Here is a 19,327-nt window from a genome sequence, read left to right as displayed (position 1 = left end):
ATCATGGCTGCCACTTAGATACTTCCGGGTCATTTCACTCAGTTAGGAACCTTCCTAAGCAAAAAAGACTATTCGGACCAAGCGGCCAAAACCAGACTTCGTTTTTGAAGCTCATTCCCTGGTCTTGTTGTTCCTGGTTGCTTACTAGCGCCACTACGGTTGGCTGCAGTATAGGTGTTTTCATATCCGGTTTCCAAGTCTACGGTACAAATGCGGTCAAAATACAAAGTCAATAATTTTTTCTCATGAGAACAAATAGTCACAATATGTGTATTTTATTCGTCTTATGACTGTCCATGGGTCGATTTCATGATTTATTGTGTCATTTGGGCACTGTTATAATATTTGTTGTTGACCAATGAGGTACAGTTTGTGTCACTTCCTGATTACTGCAAAGGACTAAGCTACAGTAGAGGCTACAGTCTATGGTCACTGGGGTGGGCGGTGGCGCCTCTTGGCCTTGACATTGCGGCTCCAACCCAAGCGGCCAAAACCAGACTTCGTTTTTGAAGCTCATTTCCTGGTGTTGTAGTTCCTGGTTGCTCACTAGCGCCACTACGGATGGCTCCAGTATAGGTGTTTTCATATCCGGTTTCCATGTAAGTCTACGGTACAAATGCGATCAAAATACAAAGTCAATAATTTTTTCTCACAATAACAAATAGTCATAATAGGTGTATTTTATTCGTTTTATGACTGTCCATGGGTCGATTTCATGATTTATTGCGTCATTTGGGCACAGTGCCAATATTTGTTCTGGACCAATGAGGTACAGCTTGCGTCACTTCCGGATTACTGCGCAGGACTGAACTAAAGTAAGGGCTACAATCTGTGGTCACTGGGGTGGGAGGTGGCGTCTCTTGGCCTTGACATTGCGGCTCCGACCACGGTCCACCTGTGCGAAGTCAGAAAATGCAGGCATCCCATTTTGTAGTGGTTTCATTATAGCGTGTGCTATTTACAGCTGCACTAGACGACCATAAAATAATCCTCCTCTGAAGTTTTGTGGTAGCCGAGTCATTTTTACTATTTCCTTTAGCCCACTTAACCAAATAATTTGTTGGCAGAAAGCGTAATCAGCTAACGCTTATTTGCTATATGTGGTAGTCCAGTAGCCTATGCTAAAACAGTTCGCAACTTCGGCTACCAAGCCATTTGACTAGCTAGCTAACCCTAACCGGAAAATATTCCATCTGTCAAACGTGTTTGACGGCTTGTCAGTCGTGTACATTACGTAAATGTCTACCTGGGCTAGGCTGCACGAATGTGACAAAGCTAGAAGCTAGCAAGAAAATAATATTAATTAGAAATTCAATGTACATTATTTTTGTCTTTATGCAACAGGTGCAAAGTGCGTTGTCATATTTACACGCCTGTAGATCAGTTATTAAAATACTTGGTAGATTTGTTAAACACCGCTGACAGTGTCAATTTTTATTCGGTAGAAAGTGACTTGCGAACGATCGGTCAGCTAGCGTCACCCAGCAAGTGAACACCACAAACGACGATGGAGTAGCTAGTAGCAGTTACTGGCTCATTAACTGACTGTGGCGAAAACCTACGACGATAACTTGCTCGGTTAACAGCAGGTCTACCAGACACGTTATACGAGAATTAGCCTAGTCAAATCACCAGTAGCCTACACATCTCTGATTGATTGACCATCATCAGTGTGGTCGATGTTCTTCCCCTGTGGTTCATATTGCTAATGCGTGAGCTAACCACGGATAGCCTACCTAGCTCACTGGCAAGCTGCTACGCTAGCTAAGCATATTCGTTTTGCTGAGAAACATAAATTGAAGATAACTGAACATAATTGTATTATTAATGCCATACATATAACGTGATTACAGTCACGGATGGAAATTAAACTCCGTAAACATTTGATAATATATTTTAAAACATAACGACAGACAGTCAGCTAGCCTCAAGTTCGTTCTGCAATCGTTCGTTCAGGTTGATGTGCTTTTCCGCACCGGACTGTCAATCACATTGTAAAAATCACAGAACCGCTTAACTCTATGGTTTTGGCTCCAAATCGACAACATGGCCACGCCCGCCATTGAGCTTCAAAACGTGTTTTAGAGACCCACGGAGAGTCAATAGGTGACGTCACAGTAGCTTTGTCCATATTTTTTTAGTCTCTGGTTGCCACCCGTCCCTGTCATGGTGAGGTGGAGGGTTAGGACCCAAATGCGGAGGGGGAAAAACTCAAACTCCAAAAAAAGGTAAGAACAAGAGACTTTACTAAACAAAAGGGCAACAAAGGGAACAAAAGGCCTCGCAGGGCAACTCTTCAAAATAAGGAAACTTCAGAACCACAGGGAACATAAGAAAACCAAAAGTCCATAAAGCATGTGGAAACAGAACAGGGCAGGAACACACAGGGCAGGAACAGGATCAGAAACACAACCGAACAAACTAACTAACAACGAACAAGGATCCAGCACTGAGTTCAGGTGACAGGAAACTTAAATAGGCAGACACAGACGAGACACAGGAGGGCACAATGAACAATCAGGCCACAGAGAGGGAAGGGAAAACGAGACACCCAGAAAACAATAATGGGATAATTGAAAACAATAATACAATTAAACAGGACACAAAACAGAAGTGCCGCCATCTGGCGGCCCAACAAGGAAACACAGACAGGAAAACACAGAACCATGACAGTCCTGTATAATACGGGATCGTCCCGGATTTCAAAGTAAAATGCCAGTATTGATTAAGCTCTTCTTATGTGTATTCCGGCTCGAATCGACAGGGAACAATAATCCCATGATCAAAAACAAAATCTCCTTCGTCCTCAGACATTTTCGGTTTCACTAGCTAGTGGGGGCAATTGTAACAAGGGGCAATTGTAACATCTCAAATTACACCAATCAGAAACGAGACAGAACCATGAAACTCATTATGCACATGGTCTGTGATGATCCCTCTCTGCCTGTCAAAGGACAAAATGATGTCTCATACTTCTCATAGTTTTTCTGCTAAGTCTCATTTTTGAGGTATGAAATTAATTGTTTTCATCTACTGTATTTTCCTTATACTGTTTTAACCTTTAGTGTCTATAAATTTAAATCTGTCTAGTTTTGTTGACCATTCTGTTGTCTAACATTTGATATCTTTGTCAAATGTTAGCTTCGTTGTTTCTATGCAGCAGGGTAGCTTGTTTCATGGGTGGCACAGTTGGGGGCAATTGTAACGCTGTGTTACTATTGCCCCCGACACCATCAAAATGGTGTCCGGCTTAGTAACGACATCAAAATAATAGTTTTGTTTTCTAATAATTTAAGAGAAGTGTCTTGTGTTCAGTTTAAATGTCTATGTATACTCTATTTATTATATATTTTGTGGCATAGTCCAGTGGTTAAGTCTTTTGCCTCTCAATCTGGGGACCCAGGTTCAATTCCTGCCAAAAGCCAATTTCTCATGCTGTCAAAATCTTCAATTTCTATGAATCAGAAGTCGTCTTAACTTTAAATACTGCCATATTGGCAAAAAATTAACATTTTTCAACTGTTATTTTGTAGTAGTAGTAGTAGTATAGAAACTCACCCCAACCAACCAGTAGGAGTCGCTAATGCAACAATCAGGACTCATACCCTCACTGGCTTCCCACCTGTGAACACTGCCAATTGTGTTCGTAGGAACATCTGACCAAGCCAGAGGTATCGCTGCTGGGTTGAACCCCGGTCTTTGCAGTGGTAGGTGAGTGCTTATACCTCTACACTACCCAGAGGGCCCAGAGGGCCCTGGAACCATTTAATTTTTTAATAAGAGTTCCTCCATTTGTTTTAACTCCCATATGATTGTGTTCCCATTTTGTCAGTTGTCCGTTTTCCAGTTGTTGTTTTTTTATAACTGTTGGTTATAGGTTTTATATTTGTATAATTATATGATGATACTGTTTTAATTAAACTGGAATTAATTATTTAATGAATATTAAATTGTTTTAACTATATAAATATTCTTGGGAGTTTATTGTGGTCCTTGGTATTTATATGAAGGTATATGAGGGCAGATGTAACATTTGACGTCTAGTGTTTCAATCAATATTGTGACTCAAACATTGCGTGTAAAAACATTTGATGACTGTTAACAAGTAGAACACAGATACAAGTTACCTACATAAAAATTGTATCCAAATAGTTCAAGAGGTTTTTGAGTAATGACATAAAAACCAAAAATTGTTACAATTGCCCCCGGTCTCCCCTAATACAACACTACTTGTACGACTAACCTAGTGTTATTGTCTGCAGGTATGCCCAAATCAGAAGTCGCGCAATGACATGCATCCTCGAGTTCGACACTCAACTGCCTGGATCTACTTCCTGCAGTTGTGAAGGAAAGCAACATAACAGCGTAAAATATGAACCTAATGAAATAATTAATCGAAAAATGAAGGGCGACTAATTAATTAGAAGGACAATATCAGTCATGAGGAGAAGCAGGGACATGTGTTTACAATGAGTCTAACGTGGAGTTTGATGTTGAATGGGCTTCTATTGCTCACACAGGAATCAAAAATCTACAAATATCTAAATATTGAAGCAAGTAACATAAAAACCGTCTGGGATGCACACAAAACTCCAGGTAGCTGTGAAAATGAGCCCAGAAGTGTTATAAGTGCAATTCCCCTTTAATGATTTAAGCAGTTACTGTTTGTTAACTCTGTTATAACCGCCCTGCACATCCTTTGCAGTTGTAACATCGGACAGGTAAAGTTTGTTTAAATTGTACAGGAACAAACTTAATGTGATTTATTGTCAGAGACAAGTCCTCTTTGTAGTATCATTTCACAGCTTTTGATCAATTTACTTCTAATTCTGTAAAAACTGAAAATTGTCACCATTCTGCCAGGTTCTCCCCTATATAGCTTCATCATTTTGTGACCATCAGTAATTTAAAATTAAGTATACATGCCAAAAATCTTTTTTTTTCTTGACACAAATATTGTGCGAGTATAATGGGTAAGCAACTAGTCTTGTGACCTAAAAGGTAACCTGTTTGATTCCCAAGTAGCACACTGCTGTTGTACCCTTGAGCAAGGTACTAAACCTGCATTGCTTCAGTATACATTCTGCTGTATAAATGGATGCAATGTAAAATTAGTGTAAGTCGCTCTGGATAAGAGTGTCTATGAAATGCCTGTATATTATTTTATGTAGAAAAATACTGGCAATCCATGTTCAAGCTGATTAAAAAATGTCCACCAGTAAAATAAGTTGGACTGCTGAATTATGTTGGTATAGGCTAATACTATAATGAGTTTCACTCAAATGCTAATAATTTCCACATTTTTAAAAAATGTTGATATTAAAATGAGAAGATTGTACAAGTTGCATTTATTGTCATTCTTCTCTTTACAGATGAGTGTAAGAAAAATAAAGAAATACATGACCACAATGTAGTATAAGAACAGCCATAAACAATTAAAAATATAAATAAATACAGGAATTAAAATTATTCAAAAAAAAAAATGAAAAAAAAACTCCTGGAATTTATATCAAAATCAAATTTGACAACATATGATCCATGCAAACCATTGATTGCCTTTTGAATAGACTGTGAAACATGCGGGCATTGCAGAGTAAAGCCCCAAAATTACCAATCCGCCAGACAATGTCCTGCGCCATACGCCTTAGATGTGGTCTGGGCAGGCGGGTGATGGATGGCGCAAATGACAGACTGGAATGACCCAAAAATTCCAATGAGCTGCCAAAATTGCACTGTGCCCCAGCAGTGGCTTCCCTCCCACTTTGGTGCACAGTAAGACACAAAATTACCAAACATCTCAGGTGGGTCAAAATATATGACGAAAATACCATTTTGTCAGTGCGACAGCTTACAACATACCATGTGCCGGCTGGAAAATAGAGCCCTTTGTGTAACATGAATTAGCTTGCAAATTGTTAAGAGAAACCTTCTCAAATTAACTCTACTCAGGTCGATTAAGAAGGGAACTCATATTACAGGAATATACAAATTGTAAAATGTTAGTGCAGTCAGGTATCCCTCTTTTCCCATTTCTCCTAAATCTAAAGAAGTCCACTTAAAAATAATTAATGAGATCTGATTTTCATTATATTACATAGCATTAAGGTGCCAGGTTCCGCCTCAGAGGGTGGTTGTCTCAGCGGGAGTTCATCTATAAATAAATGATAAAAATCAAACCATTGTAGTGACCTTTTATTTTTTTGGGTTTCAATTATGCAATGTTTGGTTTATACTGCAAAAGCAAATGTTTAAATTTTGAATACAAACTAAGCACATAGGTAACACTTTTTAAACACATGGACATGTTGAAGAAGAGAACACTTATTCAGAGACGTCACTAGGGGGGTGCGGACCGCACCGGGTGACACCTTCAGAGGGGGGTGACACGAAAATGCAATTTTTGTGCAGTGTTTTGTGCAGCGACGGGTTTACTCTGATGCAGTTTACTGCCGGTTGATTTAATTAGCGGTATTAATGTGACGAGAAGCGACATCAAACCATTTTTTTACTTAATCAGTTGTGCGCCCTTCTCCGGATACAGCGTTCACTGAACGAGTATTAACATCCCATGCATCTTTTTTGTGTTGTTTTATATCCACTACTGACGCTACTAAATATGACAGGTCGTTTGCTGTTCACTTCCTGCAGCAATACCGCCACTTCAGAACTACTTAAGTTTTTCTTACGCTTGGAGTCCGGTGCTTCACCGTATTTAGATTTTCGTTTGGGCATTATTGACTTCGCTCTCAACTTTTCTTTTCGATTTCTGTGTGCAAAAGGCACTGCAGTCTCATGCCCTTTTATGGGGATTGGTGGGCCATTTACCCATGCTAATTAGGACCAACTGGCACGCGCTTTCCATTTATGAGGGCAATGGGATTCATCATTTTAAGAACACATGTGCGAACCATTCTGCGGTTTAAGAACACGTCGTGAATCTGACGTAGGCTAGACTTTTCTTAGGACCTTTCTCAAGAAAAAATTTAAGAAAAAACTTAGGAAGATATTGGTGAATGCGGCCCAATCTTATTATTTTGGTTACATTTTTTTATTCACAAATGTTAATGGCTAATGTCTTCTGTTGTAGGATGTTTCATTAAAAATTGTAAAAAGTAAACAACCCAAAAAAAATTTCTTTCTGTTTTCTCATTATAAACTTTTGGGATCCCAGCATTTTGTTTTTATTGGTATATTATATATTTATATATATATAGGTGTATTATTATTATGATTATTATTATCTATGCTCATACTTCATATTTTTTATATTGAAGCAATTGTAAATCTTTCAATCAAATAAAAAAATTTTTTTTAAAAAAGCTCTATGGTTGGAACGCACCCAAGTATAAGAACTTGGAACCAAGGACGTTGATGACAAGATCTGCGCTATAGTAAAAAATAATAATAAACAAATAAATAAAACATTTAAAGGGATCGGAAATTACCTAAGCCCTTCCCATCGTCTTCCTTCCTCCATTTTGTTCTGCAGGTCTCTCAATTTCCGGGATTCCACAGTCGGGATAAGATTCGTGGGAGAGGGGGAACAAGTAGCTAACAAGCTAGTAGTTGCCAAGGTAGTTAGTTAGCTAGCTGCAAATCATGCCGAAACACACAAGATAAAAAGTCCTGCGTGTTATTTGACGTATTTCAGTCATTTAATATAGACATCAATAGACACGCCTATTTCATTATTTCGATGTGTAGCCTACTACCGTTAGCTTGCTTCACATCAGACTTCATTTCATAATGGAAATACCAGCATTAGCTTGCTAACGTTAGCTGTAGGTTAATTAGGTTGGCTGGAATAAACGGTGGCTCTTTAAAACAAGAAAATGAGTTTCGATTGTCTCTTAAAACGCACTTTCATTTAGAAATCTTAAGATTTTCCGTTCGGCTACACCCACATTTCCTATTGATGCTATCAAAGGATACAAAGAAACCTGCATCTTCATTCTAGACGGGTAAGCAACTGTGCCCTTAGCTTAGGTTGTTGTTCTGCGGCGGGCTAGCTTCTAATATTTTTCTCTAGCATACTTGCTCATTTGCTCAACTGAGCCATTATTTAATAACTTTATTGCGAGCCACTGATAGGGTACATGAACGCATAGGCACCCCAATTTAGTATTTTATATTGTTATTTTTTAAATATAAAAAGTAGTGCACAGGCCATTACGATGCACGGACCCCACTAACTGAGCTATAGCTTGCTAACTTACTTGAAGTCATGCATTTCACAGGAATATAAGTAGCTAATATGTAGCCAACTAAGTTTCCAACCCGTAGATTGTTATTTAACGTTACAGTGTCTGCTCTGTTCCCACCGCTGTGTGTTGGTCGGCAAACATTAGTCAAGCTATCAAATGAGTTTTAATTGTCCGAGGCAGCTTAATGTCATTTGATAATAATGTTAATAACGACTGTTGTTAGCTGTTTGCTAACTATTATTCCTTAATGTGCTTTGGCAGCAGATTGACGTTAGTTTCCTGGTGAGCGAATACTGACTAACATTACAGCTATGTTATTGATGTCTCCGCGATGCAGCTATTCAGCAGGGTTGCTTTAATGTCAAATAGCTACTTTCTGAATTTTTAAACATTTTTTACCATCTACTTGTTACGAAACATCCCAAAGTGAATCTTTTAAATTTATGTTTATTTTTATTTTTTAAGAAAAAATAAGCTTATCTCCGTCTGACATTGGACAATCCCTAAACTCTGCCTCGTGGACATCTCACTTGGACGCTGTTTAATTACCCAGCTCTTAAGTCACTGCCAAGGTCCACGACTTGGGAATTAGTTTGATTCTGCATGCACTTGGGCTCAAGCCTAACCCATTATACAGCCTTATTTATACTTACTGAAAATAGTTAGACAGCAGATTTTAGGGTTGTGGATATTGTTGAAACAGCTGAGTATTAGTCGACTTGTTTTGTGTTGGTACAATGACTCGTATAACGTGGTGTATGTCTTTAAAACTTTGTTGCGTGCACTCTGCACATTATTGGGCCTACTTCACATAAGAAACTACTTAAGCAAGTTTATTTTTCTAGTTTATTCAAAAAGAACATTATTTTCAACAGTTGAATTAGTTTCTTCTGTTTCTTTTCTGTTTTAGAGTACAAATGAAATTTTCTTTCTACCAAAGAGATCTCTTGAAATGTTTTCAGAACAAGGTATCTATAAATAGTTAACAAGTCAGAGCACAAAAGAGTTCACTGAAACCTGAAGACATGGAAGAGCTCCTGAAGAACTAGTTAAAGATAAAGTAAAATACAGGATTGTCTTTTTTGTCCAAGGTCTAGCATATTTATTGAGTCCCAATTTCTAAAATTATGTTTATTGCTCAACCACTGGTGCAAATACCACTTTATTACTGTGAGGGATGTGTAAATATAATTTCATTATTATTGTATTTCAAAGTAGATTTCTTGCATCTATGGCACTAGAGAGTAGCAGATGGTTTGTGTTAAAGGTGATTTTAAGGGGTATGTATTCTCAGCACTACAGCAGTCAAACCAGCTGAGAATTAGCATGTCCCTTGTGCACCATGGAGTTATACAAAGATCCATCCGCTAGTTTTGAAGTTTGAGAGAACCTCTGAATTCAGAGAATTAATTCACTGGGAAGTTGTGTGTGCTTAGACTCTGAATAGTGCCATTGATTTCTAACTTGAATTTTCCTGTTTTTTTTGCCTGTTTCTTTGTCAGCCCTTATAGACTCTTAAAACATAGCTCTTGTTTTGCATGGAATGATTGGTTATGGTGTGTCTGGGTGGCAGGTGTGTGAATGTGTGCTGAGACTGGGAAGCAGTGTTGAAGGTCAGGATGCCAGCTCCTCCCCCAGCCCCGCCTGCCCCAGGTCCACCCCCACCACCTCCCACCTTCAGCCAGGTGAGCAAAGATAGCCTCATTTTTACATTGACATAATAGAGAGTCCCATCAGGAGGGGCTGATTTCCCCACCAATGCTAATATTGCTTGACATTCTAATTGTGGAAAGGGGCAGTTAAAGGAGACCTGCAGTGGTTTCCCCACTCCTTCATTTCAAATGTTAGGATTCTTAATGAGCTTAGCAGATGGGACATTGCTGCTGGAGCGCCTTCTTACCAGATCCAGACATCTGACTCTCCTTGGCTAAGTTTTTAAATAGAGAAACAGTTAGCGAGCTTGGAATTGAGGGGAAAACCCAACTGGTGCACATCCACTAGGCCATGCTTTTAGTCATGTACTGCCCTGTGACAACGTGTCCATTCACCAAGAGCGCAAAAATCTGTGTTTTTAAAATCTGTTTAGTAACGGCAAACAAAGCAAAAAAGGCTCCAGATTTGAAAGATGATGTGAACATAAGACTTACTTACCCTCCCAGGCTAACACCACTCCACCCAAGCTGAGTCGCGATGAAGCGAAGGGGAGAGGGGCCTTGCTATCAGACATCTGCAAAGGCACTAAGCTTAGAAAGGTTTCTGTGGTCAATGACAGAAGCACACCTATCCTGGAGAGTAAGTATCTACACTGCACACACACACACAATACACATGGAACAACCAAATGCATGTACACACACATACAGACTCCTTATTGCTGATCCCATGTTCCATCGTGTTCGTGGCATCTGCATGCTAGCTCACATCTCTGAGTATCCCCATGTTTGTCTCCCCTCTATCAACAGCAGATGGGCATCAATCATATTATCCAAGTTGCAGAACTGTAATGGTTCTGCAGTAGGTTTTGAAATGCGACCCCAGCCAGCCACTGTGCACAGTAAGGGATGTGATTGGTTAAAGCTGACTGTAGCTGAGCACCGGGGTCACAGCCTGATGGATGGCATTCTCACTGCCTCTGTATGGTGGCATCACATGCAGCAGATGTTCATGAGCAAAACAATGTCTCTGAACTCTGCACACATACAGTTGAAGTCGGAAGTTTACATGCACTTCATGTTAGCAAACTATAGTGTTGGCAAGTCAGTTAGGACATCTACTTTGTGCATGACAGATTATTTCACTTTTAATTCACTATATCACAATTCCAGTGGGTCAGAAGTTTACATACACTAAGTTGACTGTGCCTTTAAACAGCTTGGAAAATTCCAGAAAATTATGTCATGGCTTTAGAAACTTCTGATAGGCTAATTGACATTATTTGAGTCAATTGGAGGTGTACCTGTGGATGTATTTTAAGGCCTACCTTCAAACTCAGTGCCTGTTTGCTTGACATCATGGGAAAATCAAAATAAATCAGCCAAGGCCTCAGAAAGAAAATTGTGGACCTCCACAAGTCTGGTTCATCCTTGGGAGCAATTTCCAAACACCTGAAGGTACCACGTTCGTCTGTACAAACAATAGTATGCAAGTATAAACACCATGGGACCACGCAGCCATCATACCGCTCAGGAAGGAGACGCGTTCTGTCTCCCATAGAGATGAACGTGCTTTGGTGCAGAAAGTGCAAATCAATCCCAGAACAACAGCAAAGGACCTTGTGAAGATGCTGGAGGGAACAGGTACAAAAGTATCTATATCCACAGTAAAACGAGTCCTATATCAACATAACCTGAAAGGCTGCTCAGCAAGGAAGAAGCCACTACTCCAAAACCGCCATAAAAAAGCCAGACTACAGTTTGCAACTGCACATGGGGACAAAGATCATACTTTTTGGAGAAATGTCCTCTGGTCTGATGAAACAAAAATGGAACTGTTTGGCCGTAATGACCATTGTTATGTTTGGAGGAAAAAGGGTGAGGCTTGCAAGCCGAAGAACACCATCCTAACCATGAAGCACGGGGGTGGCAGCATCATGTTGTGGGGGTGCTTTGCTGCAGGAGGGACTGGTGCACTTCACAAAATAGATGGCATCATGAGGAAGGAAAATTATGTGGATATATTGAAGCAACATCTCAAGACATCAGCCAGGAAGTTAAAGCTTGGTCGCAAACAGCTCTTCCAAATGGACAATGACCCAAAGCATACTTCCAAAGTTGTGGCAAAATGGCTTAAGGACAACAAAGTCAAGGTATTGGAGTTGCCATCACAAAGTCCTGACCTCAGTCCAATCGAAAATTTGTGGGCAAAACTGAAAAGGTGTGTGCGAGCAAGGAGGCATACAAACCTAACTCAGTTACACCAGTTCTGTCAGGAGGAATGTGCCAAAATTCCAGAAACGTATTGAGAAGCTTATGGAAGGCTATCTGAAACGTTTGACCCAAGTTAAACAATTTAAAGGCAATGCTACCAAATACTAACAGAGTCTATGTAAACTTCTGACCCACAGGGAATGTGATGAAAGAAATAAAAGCTGAAATAAATCATTCTCTCTACTATTATTCTGACATTTCACAACTTAAAATAAAGTTGTGATCCGAACTGACCTAAGACAGGGAATGTTTACTAGGATTAAATGTCAGGAATTGTGAAAAACTGAGTTTAAATGGATTTGGCTAAGGTGTATGTAAACCTTCAACTTCAACTGTAAATGCACACACGCAAGCACACATACACTACCATAGCAGTCATTTGGAGATCTGTGTGTAAATGTGTATTTTGTGTGTGCACAACTGTAAATGGATGTTTCATGTGTGTGTGTGCACAGCTGTAAATGGATGTTTCGTGTGTGTGTGTGTGTGTGTGTGTGCACAGCTGTAAATGGATGTTTGTGTGTGTGTTTGTGTGTGCACAGCTGTAAATGGATGTTGCATGTGTGTGCGTGTGTGTGTGTGCACAGCTGTAAATGGATGTTTGTGTGTGTTTGTGTGCACAGCTGTAAAAGGATGTTTCATGTGTGTGCGTGTGTGTGTGTGCACAGCTGTAAATGGATGTTTTGTGTGTGTGTGCGTGTGCACAGCTGTAAATGGATGTTTTGTGCATGTGTGTGCGCAGCTGTAAATTGACGTTGTGTGTGTGTGTGTGCACAGCTGTAAATTGATGTTTTGTGTGTGTGTATGTGTGTGCGCAGCTGTTAATGGATGTTTTTTGTGTGTATGTGTGCACGCTGTAAATTGATGTTTTGTGTGTGTGTGCGTGTGTGTGTGTGTGTGTGTATGTGTGTGTGCGCAGCTGTAAAAGGATGTTTCATGTGTGTGCGTGTGTGTGTGTGCACAGCTGTAAATGGATGTTTTGTGTCTGTGTGCGTGTGCACAGCTGTAAATGGATGTTTTGTGCATGTGTGTGCACAGCTGTAAATGGATGTTTTGTGTGTGTGTGTGTGTGTGTGTGCGCAGCTGTAAATGGATGTTTTATGTGTGTGTGCACAGCTGTAAATGGATGTTTCATGTATTTGTGCACAGCTGTAAATGGATGTTTTGTGTGTGTGTGTGTGTGTGTGTGTGTGCAGTGTAAATGGATGCTTTGTGTGTAAGTGTGTGTGTGTGTGCAGCTGTAAATGGATGTTTTGTGTTTGTGCGTTTTACAGAGAATTCATCTGGCAGGTCCATGCTGCTTGCTCGGGCGCCTCGCCCTCCTGGTGAGAGTGACAGCTGCAGCCTGCGGGCTGTGTCCCCAGATCTTCCTCCTCGCCAGCGGCCCTCCCTCCCAGACCTCCCCCGAGCGGCCCGCACTGGATCCTCCCCTACAGTCCCCAGACAAAAGCCGCCAGCCCCGCCTCCGCCCCCACCTTCGCCCCTTTCCCGGGAGAAACCCCTGCCACCCACACCTGGCCAGGACAGTGCCCGCCCTCTGCAGGCCAAGCCACCCCCCTCCCCACTTCATCTGCCCTGCTCTGTGGCAGGAGGGGGGTCTTTGTCCTCTCCCTCCTCTCTGGCCCCGCCCCCTTACTGCCAGCCAATCACCGTCTCCAGCAACCACTCCAGCCCTGTCAGTGAGGCGGCTCCTAAGCTCCCTCAAAGGCACAATTCTCTCCCGAAGAAAACTGGCCCTGGCTGCCACACCCCAACTCGGGGCCATGCCCCACCTCCTCCTCCAGCCAGAGACCCTCCCAGCCGAGGAGCAGGTAAGCCTGTTGGCCAGACCTGGAATTACAGGAATAAAGTGCCATGGTTATTTTATTGTTGTTTAAATATGATCATAATTGCATTATTTTACAACATTATTAACATTAATGTTGTGCGAGTGTTGTGAAATTGTATAGTGGTTAGGGAACTGGGATTGCAACCTAGGATGTTTCAGGCTCAAATCCAAGCTGGAGCACTGCCATTTCAGCCTTCAGCTGCCTGAACTGCTTCAGTAAGAAATATACAGCTGCCTATGTTGAGCTGTCCAAGTGATCATGAATATGAGCACCTGCTAAGCAAATAACAAAATTAATAAATTATATCCTGATGGCTCTAAAAACATTTTTTTTTAGCTCCACCTCCTCCTGTGATGCGCAGTGGCGGCCGGGAGGCCCCGCCCCCACCCCCACCCCCTTACAGGACACAGTCAAACTCTGAGTCCCATAGCAGAACCAAGAACCCACCCCCCCGCACACCTGCTGTAGCTCCCCCTCCCCCACCCGTTCGCAATGGTCACATCTTCAGGTGCTTTGTAGGTGAGTGAAGAATCATCACGCCCATTTCACACATCTAGGACCTAACATCTGGAAACTCACAGAACCCCAGCACTCATGGCAATACACCAGTTCTCACACAGATACTCATCAGAAACTCCTAAAAACAATGTGACCATATCAGGGATCGACCAAGAACTTTCACTTTTTTTGGAAATTCATTCACCTTCATATCATGCTGCATGTCTGTTATGATTGAGTGTTAAACAAGTGGAGAAAAACCCTTAGGTAATCTCTGGCATGCAATAGATTGAGAAGCACAAAAACAGAACAATAGCCATTTTTATTTTAATGTAAAATGCCATGCGTATGCTCTTGATAATAGCTACTTACTCATAAAGTAAAAGCATATGCATGGTCTTTCACTTTAAAATAAAAATATGTTTAATTATACAGAAAGACGCTTGCTTTATACAGGTCTGATGAAACAGACATAGCATAAGCTGTGTAAAAATACTTCATTTTTTGGACCCCCTTACAGAGGACTCTTTGTCCTTCTGAAATGAACAAATTTGATAGCGTCAACAACACAGATTTTATCTGGGGGAAGGGAGTTTTGAATCTTATGTATGGGGTTTATTTTGTTAACTTGTCAATGTATTGTTTTACTTCTGTGGCAGGGTTTTTCCTGGCTCAAAATAGGGCTTATGTGGTGACTTTACCTGACAGCGCATGCACACGGTCCGGCTTTACTGCCACTGTCCACGTGATGCATTGTCTCACTATATTTCGCTACATTTAGAATGTAAAGTTCTGCAGCACAGTGCATTGAGATGTAGGCTACAAAAACTTAATAGGGTGGCAAACATTTTAAATTGGAACTATTTAAATATTTATTGCAGAGATACACATTGTGTGTCAGAATTGGGTATTTAAATCATTTTTATACATTCACTCGAAAACTTGCACAGTCCTTTTTTGTCACTGCTGTTACTTCTACCTTGTAACAACATGGAAAAGTATTAGAATTCTATTTCTCTGTTCGTTCTGCACATACTGGAAAAAACAGTGTAGGTTAATGATAATACTGTAGAATCCACTTAATTTCATAACAGATTATCACATAATTTTGGTATTTGCCGACCATTTCCCATCCATTCCATTATAAATTGATTGCATATTTACATAAACCAGTATTGTATATTTAGGATATTTTCATGGAATTATGTCCAATTACATTGCATAATTGCATCAGGGAAGATGTAACCCTTGGTGAACATGGTCAATAAGTAAACGTACAGTGCGGGTACCGGAGTCATGTCAGGTTTGTACATGTGCAGTCCAGTGCACCAACTCCCAATGGAACAGAGCAATGTTAGAAATGTATAGAAATATTTTCAAAAAATATTTTTGTTCAAGCGAAGTACAAATCTGTTCTGGAAGGCTTTATTTTATTTACAATAAATCAAATTGTACATTTTTAAAAAGCTACGAGTATGTTGAGTGCAATTGAAACAGCTAATGGTGTTACATGTCATATAAAAAGTGTTTTGAAGTAAAATTTCATAGACTACTTTCTGAGTAAAGTAGCAAAATCCAAGAACTTGCATTCGTATACATTCAGTCGATGCCTCGTAAATAAACCGACAATTGCCCTATAAAGACACAAAACCTCAAAATTTCTGAAGGTAGGCTGTTTCTGTTGAAAATCACATCTATAGCAGCCACCCAAGTAGCACGTGCAGTTGTCAACACACTGTCTACTGTCTCAATCTTTTATGCAATTAAGTAGATTCTACTGAAGTTTATTTCTAAGTTTGCACGTAAATCTGAAGGCAGTCAAAACAAAAAATAAAAAGCTTAAAATGCAGTATCAGTATCGAACAAATTGTACCGATAAATGCATGGACCATTTCCTTGTTTTATGGGTGTCTTTTTGGCGCAATTTCTCCTGTCGGGCTGAGGCGGTTTGAAGTAACACTTAGGCGGCCCACCTGAGACATTTCAATGCAGGGAAAAACCCTGAGTAGAACACTCTGGGTTACTAACATATCTGAAAGGTGCCACGTTTGTTTGTTTATAGATGATTTTGAGTCCAAGTACTCGTTCCATCCACTGGAGGATTTCCCAGCCCCCGAGGAGTACAGGCATTTCACCAAGATCTACCCAAGCAAGACGAACAGAGGTAAGGACACACAGACAGGCAGACAAACAGAAGCAAGTGCTGGTAACAAATCAGAAAAGGTGTGGGAATTATTACTGATACAAACAGATGCAGCACATAGTACAGTCCCTTTCTGTGTTGATATAGCTGCAACCTGCTCCCAGTCTCCTTTCTCAGGTTTGTTCATGACTGTATTTCTGTAAAGATGGGTATGGAGTTTATTTGGCTCCAAAATTACTTACCCATTTCCCAACATTTGTGGAGTGCCAAGTACTAATATTACACTCCAACTGCATTTCTACTGTGAAGCACATTAGTTGCTAAACAATTTAAAGTATGATTGTGGCCTTTTCCTTACTAATATCCTCCTTAGACCCAGCAATTCAATAACAATATATTCTACTGTGCTGAAACCTATACTACAAGGGACATTCAACAAAAAATGAATAATATTTTTGAAGACATTTTCACTGGAACATGTTTTTGTCATCCAAGGCATTGTTAAAAAAATAAAAAAGTAAATACTTCAATTATGCTGGGTCTCAGAACTATGCAATGTGCCAAGCTATGCAGTTACTGTATCAGTGTGAATGCTGTGCATGGCCAGCCAGGCAGAGGACCAACAATAATCATATTTCTGTCCTTCAGCTAGCTGCCCTACTGCGACCTAACAAGCTAAGGCCTTGTTTACACTCGCCCCATACAGTTGACAGTATGGATTCCTTTATATCAAGTATATTGTGTGGTCATCTGTTTACACACAATTTAATATGTGCATTCTATCTGCATCTACACCAAGATTACAGACATTTTGAGTTGCGGTGTGAGCGTAAAAAATTGTGGAGTATGTGGATAAATGTTCATGTTTGACCCAAGGAAGTTCAGAAAGGCTGGCTGTATTTGAGGGGAAGGTAATCTGTTTGTCAAGGTAAAACAGGTGCTAACTTTCAGCAGTTTGTTTTGCGCAGAACAGAGTCCACACACCAAATTAATTAACATGCTGTTGGGAGGGGGCAGTGAGTGGGAGGAAGTGCATTTGGCTGATTTCTCATTTCCTGTTTCTCTTCACAGTGATGAGAGGGGCCCCCCCATTACCCCCTGTGGGACGGTGAATTGTGAGGTTTTAATGGACAAGAAACAAGGGTTCCCCCACCAAACACAGACATACCCACAGGCACAGACAAACACATTTTATGCACATTAAGAACTAGCCTGCAATAAATCTTTGTAAACTGTACACCACCACCCCCAGCTTTTCACATCATTGACAAGGCCCCACTTATGGTCCACATTCCTTTATTTTCACTGCATGGCTACAGCAGATCTTTGGAAGCAGGATGAGGGCAAGCCCAGGTTGGGCCAGCGCAGAATGGAGGAGCTGTGTGCTGAGTGACAGGCCCAAAGGTCACCTTTGCCTGACGCACCTGACCATTCCAGACTTTCAGGTGGAAGAGAGACCTTTAGCGGGTTCACAGGGATCCGTGTCCAGGCATGGCTGTTCGATTTTAGATGGTACTCATGCAACTCCACCTGTGAGCCAAAGAACTTTTTTTTGAGTCTTTTGGCATATGAGCAGGAGCCAGACTGGAGAAGCACTGAGTGGGGTGATTCATTGATGTTCACTGAAGTGGCAAACACAGGCAGATACAGTAGCTCCTTGCTTAACAGGATATGAGGGTGGCATGAAAAGACCATAGAAACAACCCCTATACTTCAACCTACAGGAATATCATTTGGATAGCTGTATGTTCTGTTTGAGTTAACAGCTTAAATGTGTCTGCTTGTGCAATGATGAAGCATGCTTTGTAAAATTGCTTTCAAATTAAACTATACTTTCAAATTCCCTTAGCACACCTTTTAACAAAACACAAATAATCAGGCAATTGCTGAATTAAATGTTTCCACCAAAAGCAAGGGAAGGATGTGCATATTTGAGTTTTTCAGTTCAACACGTCAGACTGATAAAAACACAACCTGGCATTTTAATTACACGTTATGCAAATAATATATTGACAGAGTGGATGACAACAGTATTGACTGAGAATTTAACCTGGACCATAATATTTGTCCTGTTATGACACGCACTGTCACTCTCGAGGTGAATTGCATTCCTGTTGTAAAACATCTTGCTCCCGTTTTCCTGAAATACCATGGTCAGTCTAAACCAGTTTGCAACACTGCAATGGGGATGTACATTAATATCTCAGAGTGAGGATACTGGTTGGAAATTAAACTTAGATGAAGTAAAAACATTCTTCGTATTCATAAAATTTGGATTTCCTATGTAGCCTTTGTTAAAACTTGTTTGAAATGCACTAAAATATGGATGTTATGTTTAGAGTAGAGAAATCAAGTATCCAGTCAGCCAATTATTTACATCCCTCTTCTGCAACAATCCAGAATAATTTGTTTCTGTTCCAGGGGTGCTGTGGTGTAACCAAAAGCAGGAAGTGCATTTAAGTATGCATTTAAGAATCGGTGTCCCACCGAACACATTTGGCATAGTAACGGCGCTGTGCAAACGGCACCACGCTGTCTAGCACAGCACCCTTTATAAAACAATTCACAGCATTTCTCTCATCCAGAGTGCAGCACTGATGATGTACTACTTCCTTAATATTAAAATGCTATTTGCCCTTAATTTGACTATTTTAAAATATCACCAATAAGATGGGAAACTAAATATGTTATGTTTTATATACTGCTGTGCAGCTTTGTGCCAGAAAA

The 19,327-nt window shown here is 40.5% G+C and overlaps 1 protein-coding gene across 2 annotated transcripts; it reads left to right on the top strand.

Moving 5' to 3' along the window:
• Nucleotides 1-7,510: 7,510 nt before the first annotated feature.
• wipf2b (WAS/WASL interacting protein family, member 2b) lies at nt 7,511-18,443 on the top strand. Of its 2 annotated transcripts, none has more exons than XM_064316053.1 (7): nt 7,511-7,961; nt 9,778-9,889; nt 10,364-10,496; nt 13,405-13,941; nt 14,296-14,478; nt 16,520-16,621; nt 17,672-18,443. In XM_064316053.1, exons 2-7 carry the CDS (start codon nt 9,824-9,826, stop codon nt 17,710-17,712), a joined length of 1,062 nt encoding a protein of 353 aa, XP_064172123.1. In that variant the 5' UTR covers nt 7,511-7,961; nt 9,778-9,823; the 3' UTR covers nt 17,713-18,443. The 2 variants fall into 2 exon arrangements, with proteins under 2 accessions (XP_064172123.1, XP_064172124.1); XM_064316054.1 differs by having other exon boundaries at nt 9,707-9,889.
• Nucleotides 18,444-19,327: the final 884 nt, after the last annotated feature.

The sequence above is a fragment of the Anguilla rostrata genome, chromosome 17, assembly GCF_018555375.3.
Source record: "Anguilla rostrata isolate EN2019 chromosome 17, ASM1855537v3, whole genome shotgun sequence".
In the NCBI taxonomy this organism is placed as follows: domain Eukaryota; kingdom Metazoa; phylum Chordata; class Actinopteri; order Anguilliformes; family Anguillidae; genus Anguilla; species Anguilla rostrata.
Note: the sequence above shows the minus strand (reverse complement) of the source record. Positions and strands in the feature narration are given on the sequence as shown.

What these genes read in the sequence shown, in the direction of transcription:
- wipf2b (XM_064316053.1), top strand. Translation starts at nt 9,824, where the DNA reads ATGCCAGCTCCTCCCCCAGCCCCGCCTGCCCCAGGTCCACCCCCACCA. An exon ending in CCCTCCCAGCCGAGGAGCAG is followed by an intron (nt 13,942 to 14,295) that starts GTAAGCCTGTTG and finishes ATTTTTTTTTAG; the next exon opens with CTCCACCTCCTCCTGTGATG. An exon ending in CATCTTCAGGTGCTTTGTAG is followed by an intron (nt 14,479 to 16,519) that starts GTGAGTGAAGAA and finishes GTTTGTTTATAG; the next exon opens with ATGATTTTGAGTCCAAGTAC.